Raw genomic sequence first — 25532 nt, 5'->3', positions numbered from 1 at the left:
TCCTTACAGAAACTTTTGTAACCAGTGATCTTAATCATATGTGCATCAAAAGTAGTTGAAAATCTAAAGGAGTTATGCCAGATTAATCTGCAAATCTCCACAAATATCGCTTTCTCTTGTATGGAGGAGGGGTGATGGAGTGTGAATACTTACATGCTGTTCTCTGCATAGGTTGTGTATGTAAAGATATTTGAAGAACAAATGTTACAGTACATCATGAGAGCAACAACTACTGCATGGCCTTGTATCCAATATCTGTTACATTGTAATACATTTTAGTCTTTAGATCCTTCATTCAAGTAAACGTCAATTTTTATTTTATTTACAAATAAACTACCCTGAAAACACTGAGAACTCTAAAAAGCATGGGCTCTGTATATGTTATTTTAGGTTAAGTAACCTGAGGTTCATATAGGAAGGCCATTTGTCACAGACTCTTCTAAAACAGCTAGAAATATTGTCCTACCTTTTTTGTGGCAGAAGAAAAACGGCTTTAAAATGATTTAACAGTCAGTGCAGTGAATATAAGGACAGTTCTCCAATTCAGTGATACTAAGGATGTTTAGGGGTTGTCTACACAAACAATAAGTTTGTGGCAAGATGGGGTGAGAAACTACCCCACACTAGTCTGCCACAGACTAACTACATGCCACAGACTAACTAGGTGCGTCCTGGTGACATGCATTAACAGTTTGATAGAGCATTTTGAGCTACTCCATTTCAAATGGTTTCAGAGTGGTAGCTGTGTTAGTCTGTATCAGCAAAAAGAACGAGGAGTATTTATGGCACCTTAGAGACTAACAAATTTATTTGGGCATAAGCTTTCGTGGGCTAAATCCCATATCATTGGACGCATGCAGCAGAAAATACAGTAGGAAGTTATATATACACAGAGAACATGAAAAAATGAGTGTTGCCATACCAACTCTAATGAGACGAATCATTTAAGGTGGGCTATTATCAGCAGGAGAAAAAAAACTTTTGTAGTGATAATCAGGATGGCCCATTTCAAACAGTTGATAAGAAGGTGTGAGTAACAGTAGGGGGGAAATTCAAGTCTAATTTAATGGTGTCCAATTTGCAAATTAATTTCAGTTCTGCAGTTTCTCATTGGAGTCTGGTTTTGAAGTTTTGTTGTTGGAGAATTGTGACTTTTAAGTCTGTAATTCAGTGACCAGGGAGGTTGAAGTGTTCTCTGAATGGTTTTTGAATGTTATAATTTTTGAAGTGTGATTTGTGTCCGTTTATTCTTTTGTATAGAGACTGTCTGGTTTGACCAATGTACATGGGAAAGGGGCATTGCTGGCACACGATAGCATATATCACATTGGTAGATGTGCAGGTGAACGAGCCTCTGATGGTTTGGCTGATGTGATTGGGTCCTATGATGGTGTCTCTTGAATAGATATGTGGACAGAGTTGTCAACAGGCTTTGCTGCAAGGATAGGTTCCTGGATTAGTGTTTTTGTTGTATGGTGTATGGTTGCTGGTGAGTATTTGCTTCAGGTTGAGGGCTTACAGACAGAAGCAAATGGCTCTACCCATATTCTTGAATTAGCTGTGGGACTGGAATTAAAGGTTGGATACTGGAAATTTTGATCAGTCATTGCCTCCTGTGCTTTGAGTTTGTAGCTCATTTCTCATATCTTCCAATTTTAAATTGCTGAGCTGGGCAAAATGGTTACCAAAGTCAGCCATGAGAACAGCTGCCATGACATATCCTCAAAACATCAGCATTTTCAAACTGGTGGTAGAATTAAAAAATTGATTCGCACTGTTAGTGTCCCCAAAAAGACTACTCTGTGTGGAGGTTAAGGGTGGATGGATGGATGTGTGTATGTGTTTTAGGAGCATGGAAACCAAGGGCCAAATTCTGGTCTCACCAACTGTGCTCTTTGGGACTGGGATTCAGTCATAAAAGTAGTGTTGTAAGCATAAAAAGTTAGAAATCTTTTTTTTTCCAATTCAGAATGTTCTTATTGTTTTATAGTGCTTGTTAATGTGAAAGTAGGTTAGCATTGATCTGAACCAATTATAATACATGGAAGCACTTTGCAAGCAGCTTGATAGGGCTGTGCCAATGTGCTTCAATCCTAATTCCCAACATTTCTGCTAATACAAACCTTGGTCTCTTCTGAGACTGCTGCTGATGCCAAATCTATTTGGTAGTTTTCTAATGAGGTCAAATATCAAGTAGTGAGTAAACAGAGAATGCAATATTCAGTTTGCTTGTGACCTTGAGTTTGACCCCTTTTCTCCCAAAGTGGACAGTCAATGTTTGCCCTCTTTAGCCCACATCATCTTTGCTGCTAGTTCATAAGGATGTTTAAGTGACTGCCATTGTAGTGATAGCATTGTGTTTAAACCACTAAAGAAAGAACTAAGGATGGTACCTCAGTTTCTCCTTTTAATTTTCCTTAACTGTGTCTATAAAATTGTCACAGATGTATTTTCAAACTTTCACTTCATCTTCAGGCTTGTTTGAGGTAGATACCATAGGTTTTGACTGACAATGCAATTTGCATCTTGAAGCATCACTGTAAGTACAATGAAATGAAAAGGTTACTTGCACAAAACTCACTTTTCCCTCTGGGTTGACTTTAGAAACTCATTGATGTCACTTCCTTCCTCAGTCAGCAAGTGAATTTTTGTTAATTCTCAAGACCAGCTGTCCATGCTGTCAACAGAAAGCTATTAAAATTCCTTTAAAGTGAATCAAAATAGCCTAAAAACAAATATACTAGAAAACAGGAAAGCATCAGTATTCAAAGTCCACAAACCTCAGAGCAAAATAGTGTTGATCCAACCAGAGATTTCAAACATTGTACTTTCCTAGCAACTTGTATATCATTAAGGAATGTTAAAACACATACTCCTTAATCCTCTATTACCAAAAACCTTACTAGGTTAAAAAAAACAGCCCCAAGATTTAATTCCATTTCTCACAAAGATTATCTCAATAAACCTGGGAATGACTTACCGTAAGTCTCCCCTAATGATGTTTACTTTTTTCCTCTCAGAGCTAAAAAGTACCATTTACATCTACTGAACAAAAATACTGCACCAACATGCAGGAAATAATTATCGTAAGAGTCATTTTATGGTAAAGCCTACAGTAGTATGTTATTTTCAGTTTTTTCTCCTTAGGATGAGGATCAATAGAGAAGATCATTTTTCTTATTATTAATACCTTGTGTTACATTAAAAAATTTGTAATACTGTTACCTAGTCTTAAAAAAATCTACATTTTGTACAGTCTGTATGTCAGTACAAAGAAATTCTTATGGAAAGGGACACTATTTACGTAACTATTCCTGGAAGAGGGAGTGCCTAATGTCACTCAACAGCAATCCCCTGGGCCAATTAAAGAATGATACTGACAAGCTGCAAAGGGAGTCCCATCATTATTGGTCTAGAAAACCATGGCTAATATATGTAGAGCTGGATGTAGGTGAATGTGAAATTCTTGGTCATCCACAAAGGATGTGGAGTAACTCCTAGCAGAGAGAGTGTAATTAATCTAGCCACACTTCTGACTATTACTGTATGGTAGCACTTTGCAAGATACATTTACTGTCTCTTTTACCTGAAGATTGAGACTAGGTTTGATTCTACAAATATATGTGATTTTTGATAGAAGCACAGAAACTCCTACAATGGAATAAAGTAACATCTATCCAGACTGGTATCTTGTCTCCAATAATACACTATAGAGAAGGTTCAGAGGAATATTGTGTATGACATAGTGTGCTAGTATCAACTACCATCCCATTACAACATAACAATTGCCAGGGAGCTAGGCAAAAAACAAAAAAAAAGGGCAAATAGTAAATTCACTAAAAATACATTTTTCAGATCACTGAAACCATTCGTGAATCAGGGTGTAATTTGGCAAACTGTTTTGTCAAGGAAAAGAAATGTCAAAAATGTTGAAATATCATTTCAAGTCAATGTTTTGTATAGGAAATGTTGTTTCAAAAAATTTTGTTCAACCCTAGTGACTTTTTTCAGTTTTTTTTATTTGGACGTGAAAAAACAAAAAAATCAGTCTTGGTTCTAAACTAACCCAAATTTTCTGTCTGATATATATATATATTTGTTTAGCCATTGAACTGAAAAATCAACCGTTTACTCAACTCTAATTGCCTGTAGGTCTTTCTTACAAAGATGTGCAAAAGTGGCCATCTCCCATTCCTCTTATGCTTTTAAGGTTAAATTGAATATGATTATGAACAGGTTAGCTACCTAATATTTTTACTTCCCACCAAATTCTGATAACTATGTTCCTAGTGCATTACTGCCATCTCGGTTCCATAGTTTCATCACCACCTTTTAATAATTTTTTGATTCTCCGAGTGACTGACAGAGCCAGTCACTTCCATTGACTTCAAATGTTAGTTTAGGATAAGCGTTTTCCTCGTCTTCCTGTGTGGTGAAGATCAATTAAAATAAATTACTTAGCTGCACTGCAATTTCCTTCTTTCTTTATTTGCCTCATTATGCCGTGGTGGTTTAATGATTCTGATCTCTTCATACTTTATTTCATATTATTAGTCTTGATATTTTTGGTTGGCTATCCATCAAATTCCCCCTTAGTGCTCTCAATCTCTAGTTTAAATGTTACAGACATTTGCTCCATTGTATTAGTGTTATCACATTGTCTGGATTTCTTTTTTAAAGATCCTTTTTTAGCCTCTGTGTACACTGTTGGTTATCATATTGTGTGTTCTGTTTTCCTTGACTGCCTCATTTTTGTTGTTACATACAAGATCATTTTATGCACTAAAATAAGTTACAGCTAATTATTTATGTTTCGTTTTTCTTTCAGTGTCTGGAGAAAAATTACAACAACAGATAATTAATCAGGTATTGTGCCATTTTTGCACGCTTTTTTGTTACTCTATATTTTTTATATACTCTTGGAAAATTTTAGCAACTTTGAAAGTGAGAAACTTATAGGAAAGGCTAAAGTTAGTCATAAGACAGGCAGATGGTGTGAGGTCCCCCCATCCTGCCCTACAGATCTGCCTATTCACTTGAGTTTAGTATTGAAACACTTCTTTCTGTCTGAGGCAATGGCCTGTATCTTGAGCAATTAAGTGTGCCAGTTTGTCATCTTGTTCTGTGATATGGACAAAGCCAGCAGGTAATTTGTCTACTAGGACCAGGTCTGAGAATGCCCAACTGCTCCCTTTGTATAAATGATAGTTGCACCTATTTGAGAGCACAGCTTTCTAAAAGTTGGTATGAAACATCTGTGTTGTTGTATTACTGCACCATGTGCAAATGATAAATAGTGCATTGCTATGTGAAGTTTTGGGAGGGGGGGTTAATTACAACTGCAAGTTTTCACTACTGCTTTGCTAAACTGTGACATTGCTTGTGACATTGTCATACTTGGAGTCCAACGGCTGAGCTATAAAGTAAACGAGTTTTTTATTCTGCTTTTTATTACTGCACCAATTAGGGGAAAATACTGTTTGCAAAAATAACATTTTAATATTTTATTTACTATTTCTGTGTCAGAAGGAATGAGTACATAAATGAAGGTCAATACTAGCAATTCCGAGTGTAGGAACTTGCATATGTTTGAAAATTATACTGAAGTGGAATTGTTTTAGCCAATGAAAGGCCAGGAAAGCTGTAGTTACTTGTTTAGAGCTGATTGGGAATTTTTCAACAAATCATTTTCCATCAAAAAAAGCTGATTCGTCTAAACTGAAACTGTTTGCAAAACAGATTTAGGTTTGATTAATTTCCAGACCCCGTAACTCCCCCCCTCCCCCATATATCAAGAAAATAGTTTTGAAATTATCAAAAAAAAAAGTCTTCACATTTTTTAAATGAAAAGTTGGTTTTCTGGTTCAAATTGACTCTTGACTCTGAATGATGAAAGGATTTATTCTGCTTAATGATTATACTATTTTTCCTAAATAACTGCGAAGTATGTAAATCCTTTACTCTGACTTATTGACTGAAAGGTATAGCCTGTGGTTTGACTACACTCACTGTTCATTCTTAAAAATGTTCAAAAGATCAAATAGCTGAACTTAAGCAGACATATTGTCTAAAGAAAAAACAGTATAGTACAAAAAGGAGATATACATATCCACCCTTCTTCTGGGAAGCAATTCTTATCCCATAGCATGTTCACTTTACACAGAAGGTGTGCTTTGAAAATACGCATTTAAAAAGTTACAGAACTCTCAATATGTCACTAAAATCCAACCCACCAGTTCATAACAGTTTCTTAACTTCTTGTTTTGTTCTGTACTTTTCTTCTCTCTCTTTTGGATCCTGCATTCTAAACCTGTAGTAGGACATAGAACGAATATATCTTGCCTTTGACAAGTTCTCTATTAGCTAATGCCAAATCTGACTTCAGCTTTGCAAAGTGTGAGCAGAAATGTGAAAAGAGCATAATATGTTCAGTTAGCATAACTTGGCCAACACTTCTGTATAAAATGTATATTACATTAATAATGTGTTCAGAATACACATGAATGTGGTGTAAACTATGTTTAACTATATGGGAGTGGCTAATAAACAGAATACTATTATTCAATCAGAGCACAGAATAACGTGCATAATCATTGCACTTTTGAATGGTTACTTTATAACATTTTTTAAAATCTGTATACTCTGGCTGCAGTCCTAAAACTAAGCATCTATTTGCATGGATACCTCAATTCTACCTACACTCCATGCCTAGTCACCCAGTGTAACCCCTGATATTAATTTTAAAAGGGATTGTGCTAAGTACAACTCAGCTTTTTATGGGGGCAATTAAGAGGATATTACTGAATAGAAAATGGATCAGCAGCTGTGGTAGCCACATTTGATGGAGGTATATGGCAGAAAAAACCTGCCCGCAAGAGTCAGTTGGAGCAAAGGAGTGTGTAGCAGCCAGTCAGCATGCCAGGGTAAAACTAAACACACCTAGTTCCTTCAGCCTTTGCTCCTATGGCTTGTGTTCCATTCCCTTGATCATCTTTGTTGCTCACCACTGGATCCTTTCCAGTTTCTGTACATCCTTTCTATACATTAGTGACTAAAACTGGACACTACTCCAGCTGAGGCCTAACCAGTGCTGCACTGTCACCTCCCGTGACTTGCATGGTATGCCTCTGTTAATGCTAGGATGACCAGACAGCAAATGTGAAAAATCGGGATGAGGGGAGAGGTAATAGGAGCCTATATAAGAAAAAGACCCAAAAATCAGGACTCTCCCTATAAAATTGGGACCTCTGATCACCCCAGTTAATGCAACCCAAAATTGCATTTGCTTTATTTTTATTTATTTATTTATTTATTTATTTATTTATATAGATAGATAGATAGATAGATAGATAGATATTGCAACAGCATCACATTGCTGACTCATGTTGAGGTTGTGATCCACAAGTCGCAGATCTTTCTCAGCAGTGCTGCTGCCAAGCCAGCTAACCCCCATTCTGTGTGAAATTGATTTTTCTTCCCTAAATGTAGCACCTTATATTTGTCTTTGTTTAATTTCATTTTGTAGTCTATAGCCCAGTTATCCAATTTATCAAGAGCCCTTTGAATTTTAGCTCTGTTCTCCAAAGTGGTTGGAGTAGGTGTGTGTCATCTGGACATTTGATCAATATGCTCTCTATTCCTACATACAGGTCATTAATAAAGATGTTAACTAACAGTGAACCCAGAATAGATCCCTGTGGAACCCCACTTGAGACCTCCTTCCAATCTGACACCATTCCATTAATATTTACTCTTTCTTTGCGGTTGTTTAATCAAGTATGTATCCACTTAATGGTAGTTCTGCCACTAATGGAGCTGCTGGTGTCCTGTTCTATATTAATTCCCTTTGAAGATTTCCAAGAATAAACTGGAGAAGATTCATTTTGAATTTACAATCTTATTTTAACCCTCTTTGAAAAAATGTAGACTATCAGCATGAATGTGGTTTGATTTGAAGAAGTGTCACTTTGATTTAAAAAGAGATTAAAATGGAATGGATTCTGATGGCAGAAAGATTGTTTGTTTTCAGTATAGTGTAAAAGATTTCATATGCACGGTGATGTAAATTGGTGCATTTCTCTTTAAGTCAATGCAGCAATAGTAATTTAAACTGGCTGAGGATCTGGCCCAGAACTTTTAGCGAGGAAGAACTGATTCTGTGGAATGTTAATGTGTGATAGAATTAAATTAGAATCTGGGAGGGACAAGTGTGTGAAATGAGGGGTTCATAACAAGGCCAGGATGATTGAAGAGCAGACAAGAATGGGGAATAAGGTCAAAAAGCTACAAAGCTGCTTCCTCCTCCAGTGAGCCCCTGCTGACTGAACAATGATGAATTTTCGATAGCTAGGTCCAAATGCTAACCACACTTACACCCTGAGAAGTTCATTGCAATCAACCACAGTTATACATTTCTACATCGTCATTAGCTCTTTCTAGTTTTTAAGCAAATTTTGGTGAAATATGTATAAATGTAAAATCAAGGCGTGATCCTCCACGAGACAAAATATTTGTCTACAGTTTGCCACCTTCGCTGACTCTTGTTCCACTTGATCTTCAGCCAGCTGCTGGCTTTCTCAGCCACCTCCTTTTGTCCATATTTGTTTTGTTTTTTTAACATTGCCACTTCCAAGATCCTTCCACAGCAGTGAGTCACCCATAAATATTTTGCTTTCTGCTTTTGCGTACCCTACTCTACACTACCTTGGCAACCTTAACTTATATCCTGGTGTCTGTGTACAGCCCCAGAAGCCAAGATGTGTGTTAAGTACCACTGGGGAAAAGGAAAGGAGACTGTTACCTGAAATTGAGCCAACTAGTAAACTTAGGGAGGACTAGTGACCCACCAGAGTTTGGCAGAAAGCAGCACATTTATTATACTGATAGCTAAGCTCAAAAGAAGGGGGCTGGGGAGGGGGAGACTCAGACTCGCATACTCACGCTCCCAGGACAGGCACAGCACTGGAGATGTCAGGATCCTTCAAGGTAAGTGTCCCACAGTGCAGCAATGGATGGCGCAATGAAGGTAAGTCTTCCCGAGGCACGATAGAATGCAATGCGGCAAACCACTGGCCAGGCAGTCTGGCTGAAGGGCCTTCATGGGAGGTACAAGCTTGTGAGTGCACTCCTTAGCACATGGCCCCTTCCCTTTTTAAGGACCTGCTCTTCATGGCCTGTGACTAGAGATGACTTGGCTGTGTCTGGTTGGTCACACTCCACCTCGGCCAGTGTCCATGCATTGGGTGTGTGAGTGCTGCCTAATTAGAGTACCAGACACCTTGTCTACCTGGGAGCTCTTCTGATCTTCCAGCTCTTCAAGCAGCCCATTCATCCCACAAGCATTTCAGGAGGGAGGGGGAAAGCCACTTCACAGGTATTCAAAGAGGGAGAGGAGACAAAAGAGAGGGGGAAAGTGTAACAGACCTTTTGAGCATACAGGTTATACAGAGCATACAGATCACTGCTGCTCCTACAACACACTGCCCCTTGATCTATGATCATTACAGTAGTTGTTGTTGTTCTAGAGCACAGGTGATCTGTTGCAGGCAGACCAAACAATCATAACAAGGTGAATATAACTAAAACCATTACAATTGACTAAACACCACATATAACATAAACACAAATGCAAACAATCACAATCATAATAACGGGGAATACAATAAAACCATCACCATTACAATAATTGGGTACAATGACAAACAAAATGAGGCCAAGTTTGATGCTGCAATAGCCATCAAACAATAAAAGTCAACCCTAACCCTTAAGTACACATGAGAAATAAGATTTGTAGGAGTACCACAGTTGTTACGCAAGATTAAACTGATTTGGAAGGTACATAGTAACAGAGATCTTGGTGAAATTGCTGATACTTAAACTAACATTTAATTGTGGTTTATGGGGGCCCCATGAGGTACCCTACCGATCTGGCGGGTAGTATAGACATACCCTTAGTGTTAGTATGAATTTCTCGGTGTAAGACTGCATATAGCCAGAGATGTGTTTGGGCTCCTTGCCAGCCTGGGTTCCTATACAATCTTATTTACATTTTTTTTATTTAAAGATAAAGTCATCCAACTTTAGTGTGATTGACAGAAAATATATAAGCTTTGAGACCTCTGGAGAACTTATTCTCTTTCAAAACAATTGGGGGGAAGTGGAATTTGTCATTGCAGAATTTATATCAATATTCTTCATTTGTACCTAGTTTTCATTTGAACCTCTTAGTGCTATTTCTAAAAGAACAGAATGTCTTGTTTCTGCAGATAGATAAGTGTGTTTACCTGCAGATAAGAATGGAATGGTCTCTGTTGACCAAGAAAAGATCCCTGTGGAACCTACCACATCCTCAACTAATGTGGAAAATATCGCTGTGTTCATAAAGCTGCTGCATTACATTATGTGCCTCTCTTCTCAAAAGAGCTTCTCCCTTCCCCCCATTTTATATACTTTTGCTTTTTTGTTGCCCTAATGTTCACAGCCTAAAATATGCTCTTAGAAAGACTCATGAAGATGATTTAGGACCTGATTCAAATCCCACATGGCTACAATTGGGCTGTTTCACCATACTTTATACATTATGGGCCCAGTTTTTAAACACAGGTGCCCTAATAGGACATCCAAATCCCACATGTGGACATCACTTAGGTGCATTTATTGTCAATTTAGACAGAGAAGAGCCTGTCTGAGTGTCAAAATCTGGGGGTTGGATGTATTGTTAAGATGTTAATATTTAGAAATTAGGCTCTGTTTTTAAATGTATTTGATATTGATACAGTTATGAAAAGTTATATATTGAATTATTATCCAGTTTTTTTCTAAAATACTAGATGGACTAAAGTGTGTCTGTGAAAAGTAGCTAGCTGCTTTTAAGGTAAAATGGGATCAAAAATACCTGCCTGCGTTGAGTTATGAGCATGCAAGACAAAGAGACAACACTTATTTTTGTTTTGGGGTTTGTTTTTATTTTTCCTAAAATGACTAGTATTGTAAAGGTTATTTCTTAACCCTAAGTACAGTGTACCTGAGAGTAAATGACTTCCAGAAATACATTTATCAACAAATGAGAGCCATCCGTAGCTTAAAGCACAAAGGCAAGTAAAATTATCTAAACAGAAAAAAGAGAGATTACATATTAATCTCATCTGTTTAGCTCAAATAAGATTAATGTGTAACATACTAAACTTCCTGACTCAAGATTGCCTAAAAACTTACGCTTTCCTAAGATCTAAGGTCCTTATATACATATAATAGGGGTGTGTGCAGTATGCCAACTACTGCATTGTAGACATGAAATATTTTTGCTTGCCTAGAGCACTATAGTCATCTCTATAGCATTTTCCATAATGAAACTCAAATCATCCTCTTATCTGGTGTCAAATTTTCATTTGATGTTGCTTAGGCTACTTTCCTCTGCTTATGGATTTTAGCCTTGTATAGAGATAAGAGTGCAAGTTTGATAAACAACGCTGGTCAAATATATTGACCTACTAGTGAGTCTGAAATGAAAATGCAACAAGCTAAAATCATACACCGAACTGATGGGACTCTTTTGCACTGATTCAGATGTGGTTTACTGGATAGTGATATATGCTGGTGGCGTGAGAATCACAATGGTAATTTGACATATAGTGAGCATATGCAAAAGCTTGCTGGTTGTATTGAATTAGCGGATCAGGTTTCCTGTGAGCCAGTATCTCTATTTTGGATAATGAGCATAGAGAAATACAAGGGAGAATACTGCAGATACCGAAATAGCTGTTTCGGGTTTTTTTGTAAAATTGTGAAGTTTGTCAGAAATACCACTTCCTATTAGTTGGCAGCATCCTGATATCAGAAGACTCTGGCCGAGTAATACAAATGTTACAGAAATAGTTTTGAACCACTTGTAACAGACGTAGTCAGAATTGTATTTGCTACATTGTATTTTGATAATATATAGATTTTATAGAATGTCAGGGTTGGAAGAGACCTCAGGAGGTCATCTAATCCAATCCCCTGCTCAAAGCAGGACCAATCCCCAGACAGATTTTTACCCCAGTTCCCTAAATGGCCCCCTCAAGGATTGAACTCACAATCCTGGGTTTAGCAGGCCAAATATGGTGATATTATACACACAAAAACTATGTTAAAAAGAAATTAAGGATGCAAAGTCAAGCACTCATTTAGAAAATGCCAGAATTAAGGTTTCTCCGGCAACCTTAATTTGGCTCACTTTTGCAAATGCATTATGATAAAGTCTTTAATTACATGATACTATACTATTGTTTCCATAGTATCCCTACCTCATTCAATGCACAGAACAGATGGTGCTCACTTAATGAGAGCTATTCATTATTTTGTTTTCTATTCATGGTTTCAGGTGTGCTCCCATACTTTATTTACTGCACTCTGTTCAAACCCTGCTCTGAAGACATAGTTATTAATTTCCTCATGGGTTTTTTTTATGGTGCTTGTCACTATGGAAACTGAGTGCTTCACAAATTAATTTATCTTCACCTCTGTAAAATGGGGAACTGAAGTACAGAGAAATTCAGGTTCAGAGTATCCACTAATTCTGGGTGCCCAATTTGAGATGCCTGGGATCTAAGTTTTCAGAGTGCTTTTCATTATATAGCATGTTATGCATTCAAAGTGCAGCTCCCACTGACTTTAGTCGCAGGTGTAATTGCCCAGCACATCTGCAAATCAGACCCCAGGGTCTGAAGTTGGGCACCAAGAAAATGAAAACAAAGTTAGTGACCACCTGCTCAGCCCCAGGCAGATGCATACTATAGTGGATGGAATCTTTGTGGAATTTAGCTGTTAAACTCTAGCAAGTTTCCTTTGAGCATATACAAACTGCAGTTTTTCAGAGGCTTATAATTTGGTCAAATTTGGGTGGATTTTCACAGAGACAAAATACACTGAAGTGTCTGAACAGTTTTGGTTGAAATTATTCAACATTCACCCTGAGGCACACACCTAGCATGGAAAATATCAGCCCAAATGTTTAGTCTGGTGAAGTTATAAGCAACTGCAAACAGGATCTTATAATAGGAAGCATCGGGCAACCTTATCAGTGTTGTAAATAAATATATCAAACACTATCTACTCCTCACCCCCATGCCCATTTCGTTGCTGCCCTGCTTTGCTTTTCTCAGGAACCTGAAACAGATATCAACAGGAGTTCCAGCATCTGAATTATCATGCTAAAGTTACAGAAAATTCAAACTACTGTCCCTTGTAACTGTGCAAAGGTGTCTCCACCCCACACCCCAAATATATCTTTGACAAATCTTTTTGAATGTGTATTTGGTGGTGTTTAATATTCATTTAAGTCCTCTTCCATTTACAGAATAGGAACAGTCCAAGCAACAGGAGAACACATTTACTTAGACTAGATGCCTCAGCTCTGATCTAGAGGACAACCTCTAGAGATGAGAGAGGAGATTTCACGTGTTGATTCATTGATATTGGTGCTTCTGCTGAGGAGTGCCCACAAAAATACCAATTAATATATATTATAATGGAGGATTCTGTGATATTGCTACCTAGTTCCTATAGTGTTATCTCCTTACTGCCACTGTAGTATCTGAGTGCTGTACTAATGACTATTACACTGCTGTGAGGTACATGGCATCATCCCCATTTTATAGCGTTGGCAAAGGTGGGAATTAAATCCAGAGCTCCAGTACCAGTCTTAACCACAAACCATCTTTCCTCCCTCTGGATTGAAACCACTAGCTCCTTTTATACAGACCCCTGGAAGCTTTCGAATGGTAAGAGCGTTTCCACAACGCGTCCCTGTGCCAGGTTAGAAAAAGTGACCTAGACAAGAAAGGCACAGCATCCTGTTTCAAGTCCCTTCCACTTGGTGTCTGTCCACAGAAATGTGAAACAAAAATGTTCCTCTCTAAGACACAGTTTGATACATTGGTGGCTATTGCCTTTTGAATTTATAAGCAGAGTTTTTTGGAAAAATTAGGATTCCAGCGAAGACTGGCAGAAAGAGAGCCTCACTAACAAGTGACTGAGAGGTATAACCAGAGGGGATGAGAAGAGGACAGAAGGGAAGGGTTGACCAGGGAGGTGTCAGGACATGTGTGAGCTTGGTGAGGCTTGAGAGAAGAGTACTACCAGTTCCCCTTCATAGAATATCAGGGTTGGAAGGGACTTAGGAGGTAATCTAGTCCAACCCCCTGCTCAAAGCAGGACCAATCCCCAGACAGATTTTTGCCCCAGATCCCTAAATGGACCCCTCAAGGATTGAACACTCAATCCTGGGTTTAGTAGGCCAGTGTGCAAACCACTGAGCTATGCCACTCCCCTTCCTGTCAGTGCAGCCCTTGATTTATATATAGAATGCATGAGCCAGTAGTTTTCATATTGTTCTCATCAGAGACTTACCGTTAATAAACTGTAAGTCAGTGAAGTTAATAAGATACCAAAAAGAGTAGCAATCTTTTACCGTACATCTGTGGCCAACTGTTTGTAGGTTAGTCAGTCTCTTTCAAGAGCTGTTACAGGGATTTGTTTAAGTTCACTAACACTAGACTGCAGAATTTCTATGTGAGGAATGTGTATATTTATTTATTGGGTCTGTTGTAATAATTGTTCTCTGACCATGGCCAGTTATTCTTGGCAAATATTTTCCTGGTACCAAAAGACTGTGAATAGCCACTACTCTTAGCGGCTTATAGAACTTATTTCTATGTGTCTATAATCGCAGTGGCTTCAGTCTAATATGTTGGAGGAAGGTGCTATGCAAGCCCTCCACATACCACTGCTAATGCATGTTAATTCTGACCCCGGCTATCACAATACTGACCTTTTCTGAGGAGAGGCTTCTAATTGTGCCAAATTATGTGGTCATTTCATGATTTAAATCAATGAAGACTGAGAAAAAGCTACCAAACTAATTTTTAGCTATGACCTACATCAGGATTAGAACTCGGGCAAAAAAGAGTGTGCAATAACTCAGTGACCTACCAGTCCCCTTCCTATCCCACCATTGGAAGCATTCTGGAGAGTCCTTGTATATACATTTTTTCAGCCCTTACTAAGCTTTCATAGCGCTTGAGATTATCTTGGATTGAAACTCTCAATTGAAACAATAAGTTTATGACCCATGTATTAGCTCCATCTGTTAGTTTTCCAACCTCACATTATACTGTAGCTCCTACTTCTATCGTGTCACTGATTTTTTTCCCTGTAATAACTAAACTTCTGTGAATATGCACTACCTAACTTAATTTCTTTTTTCTAAGTCCCTGGTACAACTCTGCAGGAGTCTTGAGCTTCGTGAACACAAGCCTCCTTAGAAATAGAGCTGATCGGAAAACGCAAACAACTTTTCAATACTTTCTCATTTTTATCAGTTTCATTTTGAGAGATGTTTTCTAGCCAATTCTGATCATAAGTGGTGCAATGTAGTGTTGGATGCACAAAAACAACTGACGAAGTATTTACTGGCTGTTCAGAGATATAGCACCAGTAGATTATCCCATTCTCTTGGCCGGAGATATGGGCTAACTCAACCCTATAATAAGCAGATGCAGGTACCACAGACCTACAGTAAAATTTACTCTCAGGTTACTCATGCAGTCAGCTCAAGCTGATGATGAAAGAACATTTGAGAAGGAGAGTGTGATGGTGTACGAGATGATACTGTAGCTAAATGTTGACAACCAAAAACCACTTCATTGACCCCGGAATTGTAGTTATTTAGCAGTGCAGAAGAACACTACACAACAGTTTCTTTCCCTCTCTATCTTAGATCCACTCTTTCCCCAAACTCAGATCCACTCTTTCTGTCGGGCTCTTAATTTTACTATTCCTGTTAATAGAGCAAGATCCAGCACTAAAATATTTGAGGCACAATGGTGTCTGTATTACAGCTCATTACATTTTTGAAAATCAGGCCCTGGAATATCACCCTTCCCAAGACATCATTATATTTTTTGCATGGCAGGATGCTATAACTGAGAACAGTCGAGATGGGATCCTCCTACTGTGTTCTATAACTACCACATCACATAACTGGATGAATTTTAACCATTCTTAGCATTAGTCTTTCTATCTTTTCCACCCAGTGGTTTGTGAAGGCACTGAGAGGAAGGACAGCATCATGTGCATGAATGTGGGTCTTTGCAGCTTATTGCTACTACAGTAAGGAGAAACCATTTTGTGAATGAGTGAGGAGTGGGGTATTTAAAAGAATAAAAAAATGAGGAAAAACTACATGCGCCAGTCCAGCCAGCCCCAAAATTCCTTTTGTTCAGCACATTCACTGAATGGCAGGTAGCCAAATACCTTACTGTGACCATGTTAAAATCCTTCCCTTTGTATTTAGTTAAGCTATTTTTAAAATCTTTGTCTGGTTAGCGAAAGGGAAACAAGGGTTAGATCTACTGTTCTGCATTACCACCGAAATCAGACACATGGCCACCCTACAACTTCCCTTCAAATGTGTCAAATAACACAAGTGAGTAATGAGAGAGAATGCGCAGGAGTCAACACTTCAATTAACTGTAATTGTCAGATGAGTTGCACACAACCTGTAGCATAAGTTGTCAAAACATCTCGACAAGAGACTCTGTGCTCTCCACCGTGATTTTAGAACTCGTTTCTTTTCGCATTCTATTAGAGTCCATGGTTTGTTTTTTTTTTGACCATCCAGGAACAGTGAAGCAGTAGCTCTCACGTCTGTAGGGAGATACCAGACTTCTGAAAACATTATAGCTAGTGACTAATCTGGGGATTATCTGCTTGCTGACTATTGTTGGCAGGTTTTTAAAGTAGTGTTTTAAAAAATTATAATTGCACCCAAAGGCTTGTGTTTTATAAATGCAGATAATGGCCAAGATTGTCAACAGTGGCCAGTGATTTGTGGTCTCTCACTTTTTGGGTGCCCAATTCAAGGCACACTGACAGAGCATGATCTGCCGAGGGTGGGTGCTCAGTATTTTCTGTGGCAGGTGCTCACATCTTTGAGGCAAGTGTCTGGGCACCCAAACATTTAAGCATGCAAAATCACTGGTTGCTTTTGAAAAAACTTGATCATAATGTTCTGGCTTCAAAGAGCCCAGGAAAGATTTTCACTCCAGGAATGAATTATTTCCTTTCTGACAGAGAAATGGGTGGACAAAAACTTTAGACTATTCTTTCCCAATCTACTTCTGTTTGGAATATGTACATAGTTCCTGTTGTTTCATTGTAAATAAATGAATATCAAACAAAAAAAGCAGCAGCAAAACTTGCAGCTCCCAGAAGTCCAGAAAGGGGTAATGTTGTGACCTCCAGCTAGCTAATGGTTTCTCATACAAACACTATCCCATTTCACATGGATCTAACTCTGCCCCAAAACCATAAAAATTCTTGCAGAGCATGTGGCTGGATAGTCATTCAGTCAATGCTCCCAGCTCCATGAGAGCCACAATAGCTAGATTTGCCAGTGTTGCATGGGTAATATTATCATATTATTATTAATCATGTATACTACAGTAGTACCTAAGGGCAAACCGGCAGGGGACCCTATCATGCTAGGTGCTGTACAAACATTGAGTAGTGAATGGTCTCTGCCCCAAAGAGCTTACAATCGAAATAGACAAGACAGATACATTGTGGATGAAGGAGTATAACACATATGTAGTGTGAACAGTGTGATGGCTGCAAATTTCATGTTAGTTTCACAATTTTTTTTAAAGATAGGTTTAGTTAGATGGGGATAAGCTACATGGAAAGAAAAAGGAAGAGAGATGAGAGGGACAGAGTAGGGGAGAAGAGGGTAAGAGGAGCACATGTGGCATGAAGCTCTTTCATGTATACTACTATTTTGCAATTTAAAAAAATTTTTTGATGTAACTTCTCTCTTAAGCACAGTTCATCCAATTGAAAAGCATCTATTGTTCTCACCAATTAACCCAGCTCATTACTCAGTTATGTATACATGCTGTCAAGGCTGAATCCCAACACTGGCACTTTGAGTACAGAAGGTGGGGGCCCGCAAGGATTTTAAAAACTAATACTTGCCACTCCAGGCTTGTATTAAACTCCCAAGGTTATAGCTTTTCTCTGACCTTGGCTTGGTAAACACTGCCACCACCCAAATGCAGAAAAACTTCTTGGACACAGGAAGGCGCACTTGGGAATTCCTCCCTGTGGGGTACTGTCAAGCCCTTTCACCCCACCCTCTGGGGAAGAGCTGAGAAAGAAAACAAAGGCAATTAGCTGTCTCTACCAGCTAATCAAACAACATGCACAAACCTCTTAGGACACCAAAAATCCAATCCTGTTCTTAAAAAAAGTACATTTTATTAAAAACCAAAAGAAAAAAAATACATCTGGAATTTAGGCTTTTGCTAGATTTTAAAAGAGCAATTCCAAAAATTAAGCACCCAAAATAGCTTTCTTGGGGTTCAGCGTAAAGGTTACAAGCAAACAAAAGCATCTGGGATTAGCACAGAGGAGTCCATTAGCCATAAGAAATAAACAGAAATAACCCTAATCGTGTATTTTTAAACATTCCTAATCTACTTACACATTTGGGAGTTCCAGATATGTAGCTTTAGGTATGATCTGATGACTTATGATCATACCTGGCTTAAAGCTTCCTACAGCATTGCTGCTAGTGTGTCTCCGTTCTCTGGAGAACAATCACAGACACAAAGGGAAAGCTACTTTCCCAATTTTAAAAAGTTCTAGCCTTCCCATTGGCTCTTTTGATCAGGTGCCCCTATTTTTTACCTGGGGGACTTTGTTAACCCTTTACACATAAAGCAAGCAGAGAACAGCGACCAAGAGGGACTTTGTAGCTTACTATCTGGTTGGGTGTTCATAAAAGGGAGCTTCCCTCCCCCTCCCTTCATTTATCACACATGCAGAGGTTGTTAATCTCTTCTGTGAGTTCCGGGGGAGAGTTTCTTGAGAATTAGATGCTTAACTGCCATTTGTGCCTTTAAAAATCACCCACCCTCAATTCTCATTCTTAAGTATAGTTTATAGCAGGGATAGTCAATTATTTTTTGTTAAGGTCCAATTTTCTTGGCCCAGGTATAGTCAAGGTCCAGACTCCAGAGAAAATAATAAAAAATAAATGACAATAATGACAGTAAATAAATAAAAAGATTTTGGGGTCCTTTCAAAAGCATCTGGCAGTCCAGATTTGGCCAACGGTCTGCCTATTGACTACCCTGAGTTTATAACAACAAACACTGCAACCACTTCATTATTCAGGATGCTTACAATACTATTTATTGATCTCTACAGTATAATCCACTATGGAACACAACAGGAAAAGAAAATCAAATTAACAAAGCATTAAAAAGCAGCTTACATATTTACACAATCCTTCTCTTGTTCTCGAAACTTCCGATGTCATCATTTTCCCCCATGTCTTTGTTCACCGCCATATCTGTTTGGAGCCTTTTTCTTCTTCTCAGCTTGCTAAGAGGGGACCACTTTCAAGTAACTCCTGCTGCGTATAAGTTGTTCTTGTGAAGTGTTACCTGAGGCTCTTCTGAATGGCTCAGCCCATCCTGCTCCAATGGAGTATTCACTCCTATCACAAACGCTTCAGCATTGGTCCCTACATTTGTCTTCTCAGTTTCTGAGGTAACCAGGTTGAAATCCTGTCCTCCTCTTGTAGCGCCTTTGAGAGTCCTCAAGGATAACTTTGATCTTGGTTTTGGGTCCCAAATGGACCATTTCTTGAGTCAGAACTGAATAGAGTCCATAGCAAGGTTGTAGTCACCTCAAGAAGTCTATCCTTTCTCTTGATTTGATGGAAACAAGCCAGCTCTCCAGTTGTAAAAAGTTTCCCCATATGATCTTCTATCACACTACTTAAAACTCTTATACTTTATCTAAGGGTATTCAAATTTGCTCTGTCAAACATATTTTTGTATATGTATGTCCAAATGATCCAAATTCCTTTGTTCCTCTTCCAAAGCATTAGGCCCTCAGCTGCTGATCAAATACGAGGAGTCATGAGATACCATTACACCTCTTGATTTCTCTCTTTATTAAGTTTTGAAAACATCGAAATCATCGAGTACTGTTAGTCAGTCAGACTCTATCTTAGGCAAAAGCATGAGCAAGAACATCAATAATCATGCTGCCCATTGGAGATACCCTCTCCCCCAAGATGTTAGTCCCCTCACTCCTTTCACCAAAAGCACCATATTTTTATGTTGTTTCTGTGTTTTATCAAATAAAATTCTCTCAGAGGTTGGTTAAGGATTTTGTAACCCCACAGTGTCCAGTTATTTTAACATCATTGCATAATTTTAATACTAGTTATACAGACTCATCTATCTGCACCTCGTGCTAGGTGTGTTTTCCCTATTTTCTATACAAAATTGCATCTTTTAAATTACAGACTTTTCCACTGTGACCAAAAGCATTTACTTCCTCTGTATTCTGAGAGAACATTATATTCCGCAATGGTTGTGGTTCTCTTCCACTGAAAAATTCCATTGTTTCACCACCATTCACTGTGATATCTAAATGCCACATGAACTTACAATCATTCACTGCTTCCATATTCCCTGCTTCGGGCCTCTTTTGCTCTTAGATTGCACCACTCTCTTGAATCCTCCCCATTCTTAGGCAAAAAACTTGGTCTCAATCTCTAAATATATGCATCTGTCTAATATGAAAGGTTTTTGTTTTTTTTAAATCATGGATAAGACCAAAGCAGAGCGCAATCAAGTGCCTTTTTGTAATTCTTTAAATACTAAATTGCACGCTGCCAACCACTAACTTTTCACTAAATTCTATACAATAATTTTACATTGGCAAACAGAGAAATAAGAGCAGAGCCCTTTAAGACTCTTTACATCTGTGAGAGTTTGAGGCAATATAGAGCTGGCTGATTCCCCAATGACCCTTTTGGAAACTCTTTCCTCACTGATCATATGGCAAGGTAGGCTCCCTCTTCTTGAAACTGCTTACATATCTGTAGGCTCAGTTTCAAAATGGTATTCACAAGCTTTATACCATCCAGTACTCTCTCTATAAATAATTACAAATTCATGGGTGTCATGCATAATCTAAAGAGGCTGCACTACTTTATATTTGAAATAGCCCCAAAACTGCCAATTTTCAAAAAACCCAATTAAGAGCCATTGTGAAAAACAAAACCAACTGCCTTGTGAATCATCAATTTTTGGCAAAGGTTAGAAATCCTTTAAAGGTGACTTCATTGTTTTCCTATAGACCTCACAATTCCAGTGCTGCTAGGAGAGATTTTTAAAACACAGGTTGTAACATCTTGTAACACCTCCTCACACACACTAATCGAGTGATTCCCAAACTAGAGGTTGAGACCCCAAATGGGGTTGCACCATCAGCAGAGAGGGTCGTGGTGATCCCAACTGTGCAGAGGAGGCCATTTTGCTCCACACAGCGTGACCTCGCATGTGTGAGCAAGATCACGCTGCAAAATGGCGTCCTCCGCACAGCATGGTCTTGCACATACAGGGCATGCAATGTCACACAGTGTGGAAGTTGCCATTTTGTATTGACATACTTCCTGCTGTCTGCGGTCATGGGAAGCAATAAAGCTGAAAATTCAGGCAAAATGTTTGGAAAGCTCTGCACTAATCCTTTCAGAGTATCTGCCTAAACTATCACTGAGTCACTGCTCACAGCCACTTAAAGTCTGTCTGCGCTAGGAAGTATTCTAAACGTTTGTCACCACTGCTACACAGAGTTCAATTCCAACAATGTTCGGAACTTCAGGAACCCTAGTGTAGTCAGCCCACCACCTGCTAACACTGTTTTAAGCACTATCCTGACGAGTCTTACTCTGGGCTGCTCTAATAAACCCAGGGTTTAAAGTGGCTTCAGTGGCTATCAGCTTGTCTACACTAGGGCTCTCAACCTTGCTAACGCCAAAAAGGGGCCTAATGGTTAAAGCCAGCAAGGTTGGGCAGATGCATCAACCTCCCTACGTACAGCTGTTCTGAATCTCAAAAAGATACTCATTTTGATTGACTTACTGGAGCCCATGTGGTTAAGAGGATCTGGTGTTAACAAGCTGAACTTAAAAGCATATATTGTTCTCATCAGTTAACCCAACTCATAACTAAATTAGATGTATCTAAGAGTGGCTGTAAACCTGTTCTGTGAGTTTCCTTCTCCATCTCAAATAGAGCTGCTAGCACAAAATGTATTTTTCATACCCCTACTGCTTTTGCCAGACTAATAATGCTTTAAGTGAATGATGAAATATGCTTTAAATTTTCATTCTTTTAATGTTTACAGGATTCCAAGCTCTCGCACCCAGAGGAGCTTGCCACAGCACCAAAAAATCAGAGTGCTGCTGCTAACCTCAACAAGCGACAGACAACTGTAATCATGGGCAGACATTCACAGGAGAAAGCCAGTCCTTTTGGTGAGATAGCCAGCTCCTTGGTGAACCAATTATCTGAACAGCAAAAGATGACTAAAGCCTTTCTAAAACAGCTTAGACAAGTGAATTTACCACCAGTGATGCGCCCTTTAAATAAAAGTTTAATCAAAGGTGACAGATGGAAAAACATAGATGAAGCTCAAGAGAAACGCAGACATTTTCTTTATGACTTCTGTAAAAAATACAGCAGTGACAACCAGCTCAGAACTCATCTAGTGCGTATGGTATCCAGAATATACGTGGAGGATAGACACAAAATCTTATACTGTGAAGTGCCTAAAGCAGGCTGTTCCAACTGGAAAAGGATTCTGATGGTGCTCAATGGACTTGCCTCTTCGGCATACAGTATTAGCCATGATGCCGTGCACTACGGAAAGCATCTAAAGAAATTGGACAGTTATGACTTAAAAGGGATACAGACACGTTTAAATACCTATACCAAGACCATATTTGTACGTGACCCCATGGAAAGATTGGTGTCTGCCTTCAGGGATAAATTTGAACATCCAAACAGCTACTACCACCCAGTGTTTGGAAAGGCAATTATTAAGAAATACAGACTTAATGCAAGTGAAGAGGCACTGAAAACTGGATCAGGTGTGAAGTTCAAAGAATTTGTCCGGTATTTGTTAGATTCCCAGCGCCCAGTAGGAATGGACATACACTGGGAGCAGATTAGTAAACTCTGCTATCCCTGCCTCATCAACTATGATTTCATAGGAAAATTCGAAACTCTAGAGGAAGATGCCAATTACTTTTTGCAATTGATAGGTGCTCCAGCAGAGCTGAAGTTTCCTAATTTCAAAGACAGACATTCCTCCGATGAAAGAACAAATATGGAAGTAGTGAGACAATACTTAAAGTTGCTGTCAGATACAGAGAGACAGTTGACCTATGATTTTTATTACTTAGATTATTTAATGTTTAATTATACAATGCCAATTGTGTAGCTCTGAATGATTTTAAAATTCTATCAGACATTTAACAATTTTGGCCTCAAACCAGCAACTGTAATATTACCATACAGCTCTGAGTGGAAGAAATGTAACTGCTAAGTGTAATTGTCTTGATTTAGTTGAGATTTTATAAATGAAAGTGACACCAATTGACACAAAATTATAGGAGCAATGCACAAAAGAGACCTATAAACTATCTAATTTGCACTAAAAGGTCTGAGAAAAAGCTGCTTTTGAGTACGGATTATATTGTGGAAGCAGTAATCCAGCCAGCTGTTTCATTAGCTCGCTAATGTTCTTGTAATGGTTGAAAAACTTTCAAAATAGCATGGATTTGTGTGTGTGGGTGTCTGTCTGTCTGTCTAAATAGGAATAATGTGTTGAGTGTTTTGAATGTATATTTTTTGCTGTGTGTGGCATATTAATAAAAATCATTGGCTAATTCTGTAAGAGATATGTAGTGTTATCAGTTGCAGTGATGTACCCATTTGTCACCTACCCACTCTCTTGGCATTTTAATTATTAAATAGAAATCCATCATGTGATGTACACAATGATCCCAATCCTGAACTTAATGGCCATCCTCAGTGTCTGGGCAGAATCATAGGGTGGAGGCTGTGGAACATCTGCAGAGGTTTTCTGTGGAGGTAACATCAGTGCAATGGCTATTATCCACCTCCACAGACAGTGGTAAATCCTCCAGCCATGCCTCCTGCTAACTGTTGCACGTGAAGTATGCACCCATTATTTCAGGACCATTGGTAACCATGATCACAGTTCAGTAGGAATTGCTCTATTGCAACAGACGCTTCCAGCAGAATTCCACTGGTTGTGCTCTGTGTTCTATTACCTTTTCTCTCCTTTGCGGAGTTTGGGCCAACAAGCAGCAAACCTCAGAAAGATGGAGGATGCAGCATTCTGAAGTGATGGAAAGGGAAATGGCCACTGTAATCCCCGAGGCAGATTTATGGAATTTGAGTACAAAATCCCATCATCCTGGTTATAAAGGAGTGGAACCTGGGGGCAAGAGGGCGGAATACCCTGTCTGTGACAGATAGAATGAAGCCAGGTATATCTTGAAACTATTGTATTTAACTTTATAACTATTATCTATATCTCTGTGAGCCAGGGATTGTATGCTGGCTGGTCGGGGAGAGTTGTCAACCTCCACGAGGAACTAAAATCACTGGGGATGATTAATGCAAAATCCCAAGGCTGGTTATGGAGCTACCCTTTGAGGCTTGGGATTTCTGGAGGAAAGGGGAAATGACTGGTTTTACCTGGTTTTAGGAGGCTGAGACACAAAGCTTTTCGGGGATATAACAGACTCAGGGGTTGCCTTTTGATTCAGTAAATGGACGTGGCCTTTTGTTCAAGGGAGCACCCAACCCTGCTGAAGGGTTGGAAAGACTGAGACCTGCCAGAGTCTCCATAGGACAGATGGGGAGTTACTGGTAAAGCATTTTAGATCCTGGTTTTGTTTGTGTGTTTTCATTTTTATCTGTGAATAAACCTGCTCTGTTTGGAAGAACTACGTGGTCATTGGTAAAAACACTCTAATTGTTCTGAGAGAGAAACTAAGAAGCAGGGGTTGGACATTTGTCAGACCTGCTTGGGATAATCACAGTGAAGTGCCAGGGGGACTGCAGGCTAAAACCTTGCGTCAGCAGGGAGTGGGATACTGGTCTCTGTCCAGAGAGAGGTAAAGGCCTGGGATCTGAGCAGATCATGGAGGTGGGGTTAAAGGTGCAATTATTCTGAAACTATGACACTATCATTCCTGATGCAGACAGTTTCTTCTGAAGCATTATGGAATAGATGCTCGGAATGTCCCAGAAGGGGAACAAAACCCAAAATTTTTGTAGTTTTGAACAAATGCTTCCAGTCTCAGAATATGAGGAATTGTAAAATGAGGAGACCGTTCTACAAGAAACTGTCATAGGTAAGTGACTCCCCCTTCTTCACTATCAGATTTACTGCTTCCCAGGTTCCTTGTGCCAAATGACTGTATGGCCCTGATCTTGCCAAAGGCAGTCGCTGGGTGGGGAGATAGGGGAGCTATTTACCCACCACATACATACTCTGAGGAATAGGGGGACCTCAATGCCTTTTTCTACTCTCAACTTTCAGCCTGTGTCAGAGGAGAGGGGAGGCCAGTTCCAACCCCAAAAGTGCTACTG

The 25532-nt window shown here is 39.0% G+C and overlaps 1 protein-coding gene across 9 annotated transcripts in view; it reads left to right on the top strand.

Moving 5' to 3' along the window:
• Positions 1–23776, top strand: part of CHST9 (carbohydrate sulfotransferase 9) — a 215341-nt gene extending 191565 nt beyond the window's left edge. For 7 of the 9 annotated variants that reach the window (XM_050942018.1, XM_050942019.1, XM_050942016.1 and 4 more), the window contains 2 exons: positions 4829–4866; positions 22249–23776. In XM_050942018.1, coding sequence (XP_050797975.1) covers positions 4829–4866; positions 22249–23346 — 1136 coding nt within the window. In that variant the 3' untranslated portion in view covers positions 23347–23776. Of the gene's footprint in view, positions 1–4828; positions 4867–8371; positions 9026–22248 lie in introns of those variants that run through there. The other 2 variants (XM_050942024.1, XM_050942025.1) reach the window with 2 other exon arrangements.
• Positions 23777–25532: the final 1756 nt, after the last annotated feature.

The sequence above is a fragment of the Gopherus flavomarginatus genome, chromosome 2, assembly GCF_025201925.1.
Source record: "Gopherus flavomarginatus isolate rGopFla2 chromosome 2, rGopFla2.mat.asm, whole genome shotgun sequence".
Taxonomy (NCBI): Eukaryota; Metazoa; Chordata; order Testudines; family Testudinidae; genus Gopherus; species Gopherus flavomarginatus.
This window is presented reverse-complemented; position numbering and strand designations above follow the sequence as displayed.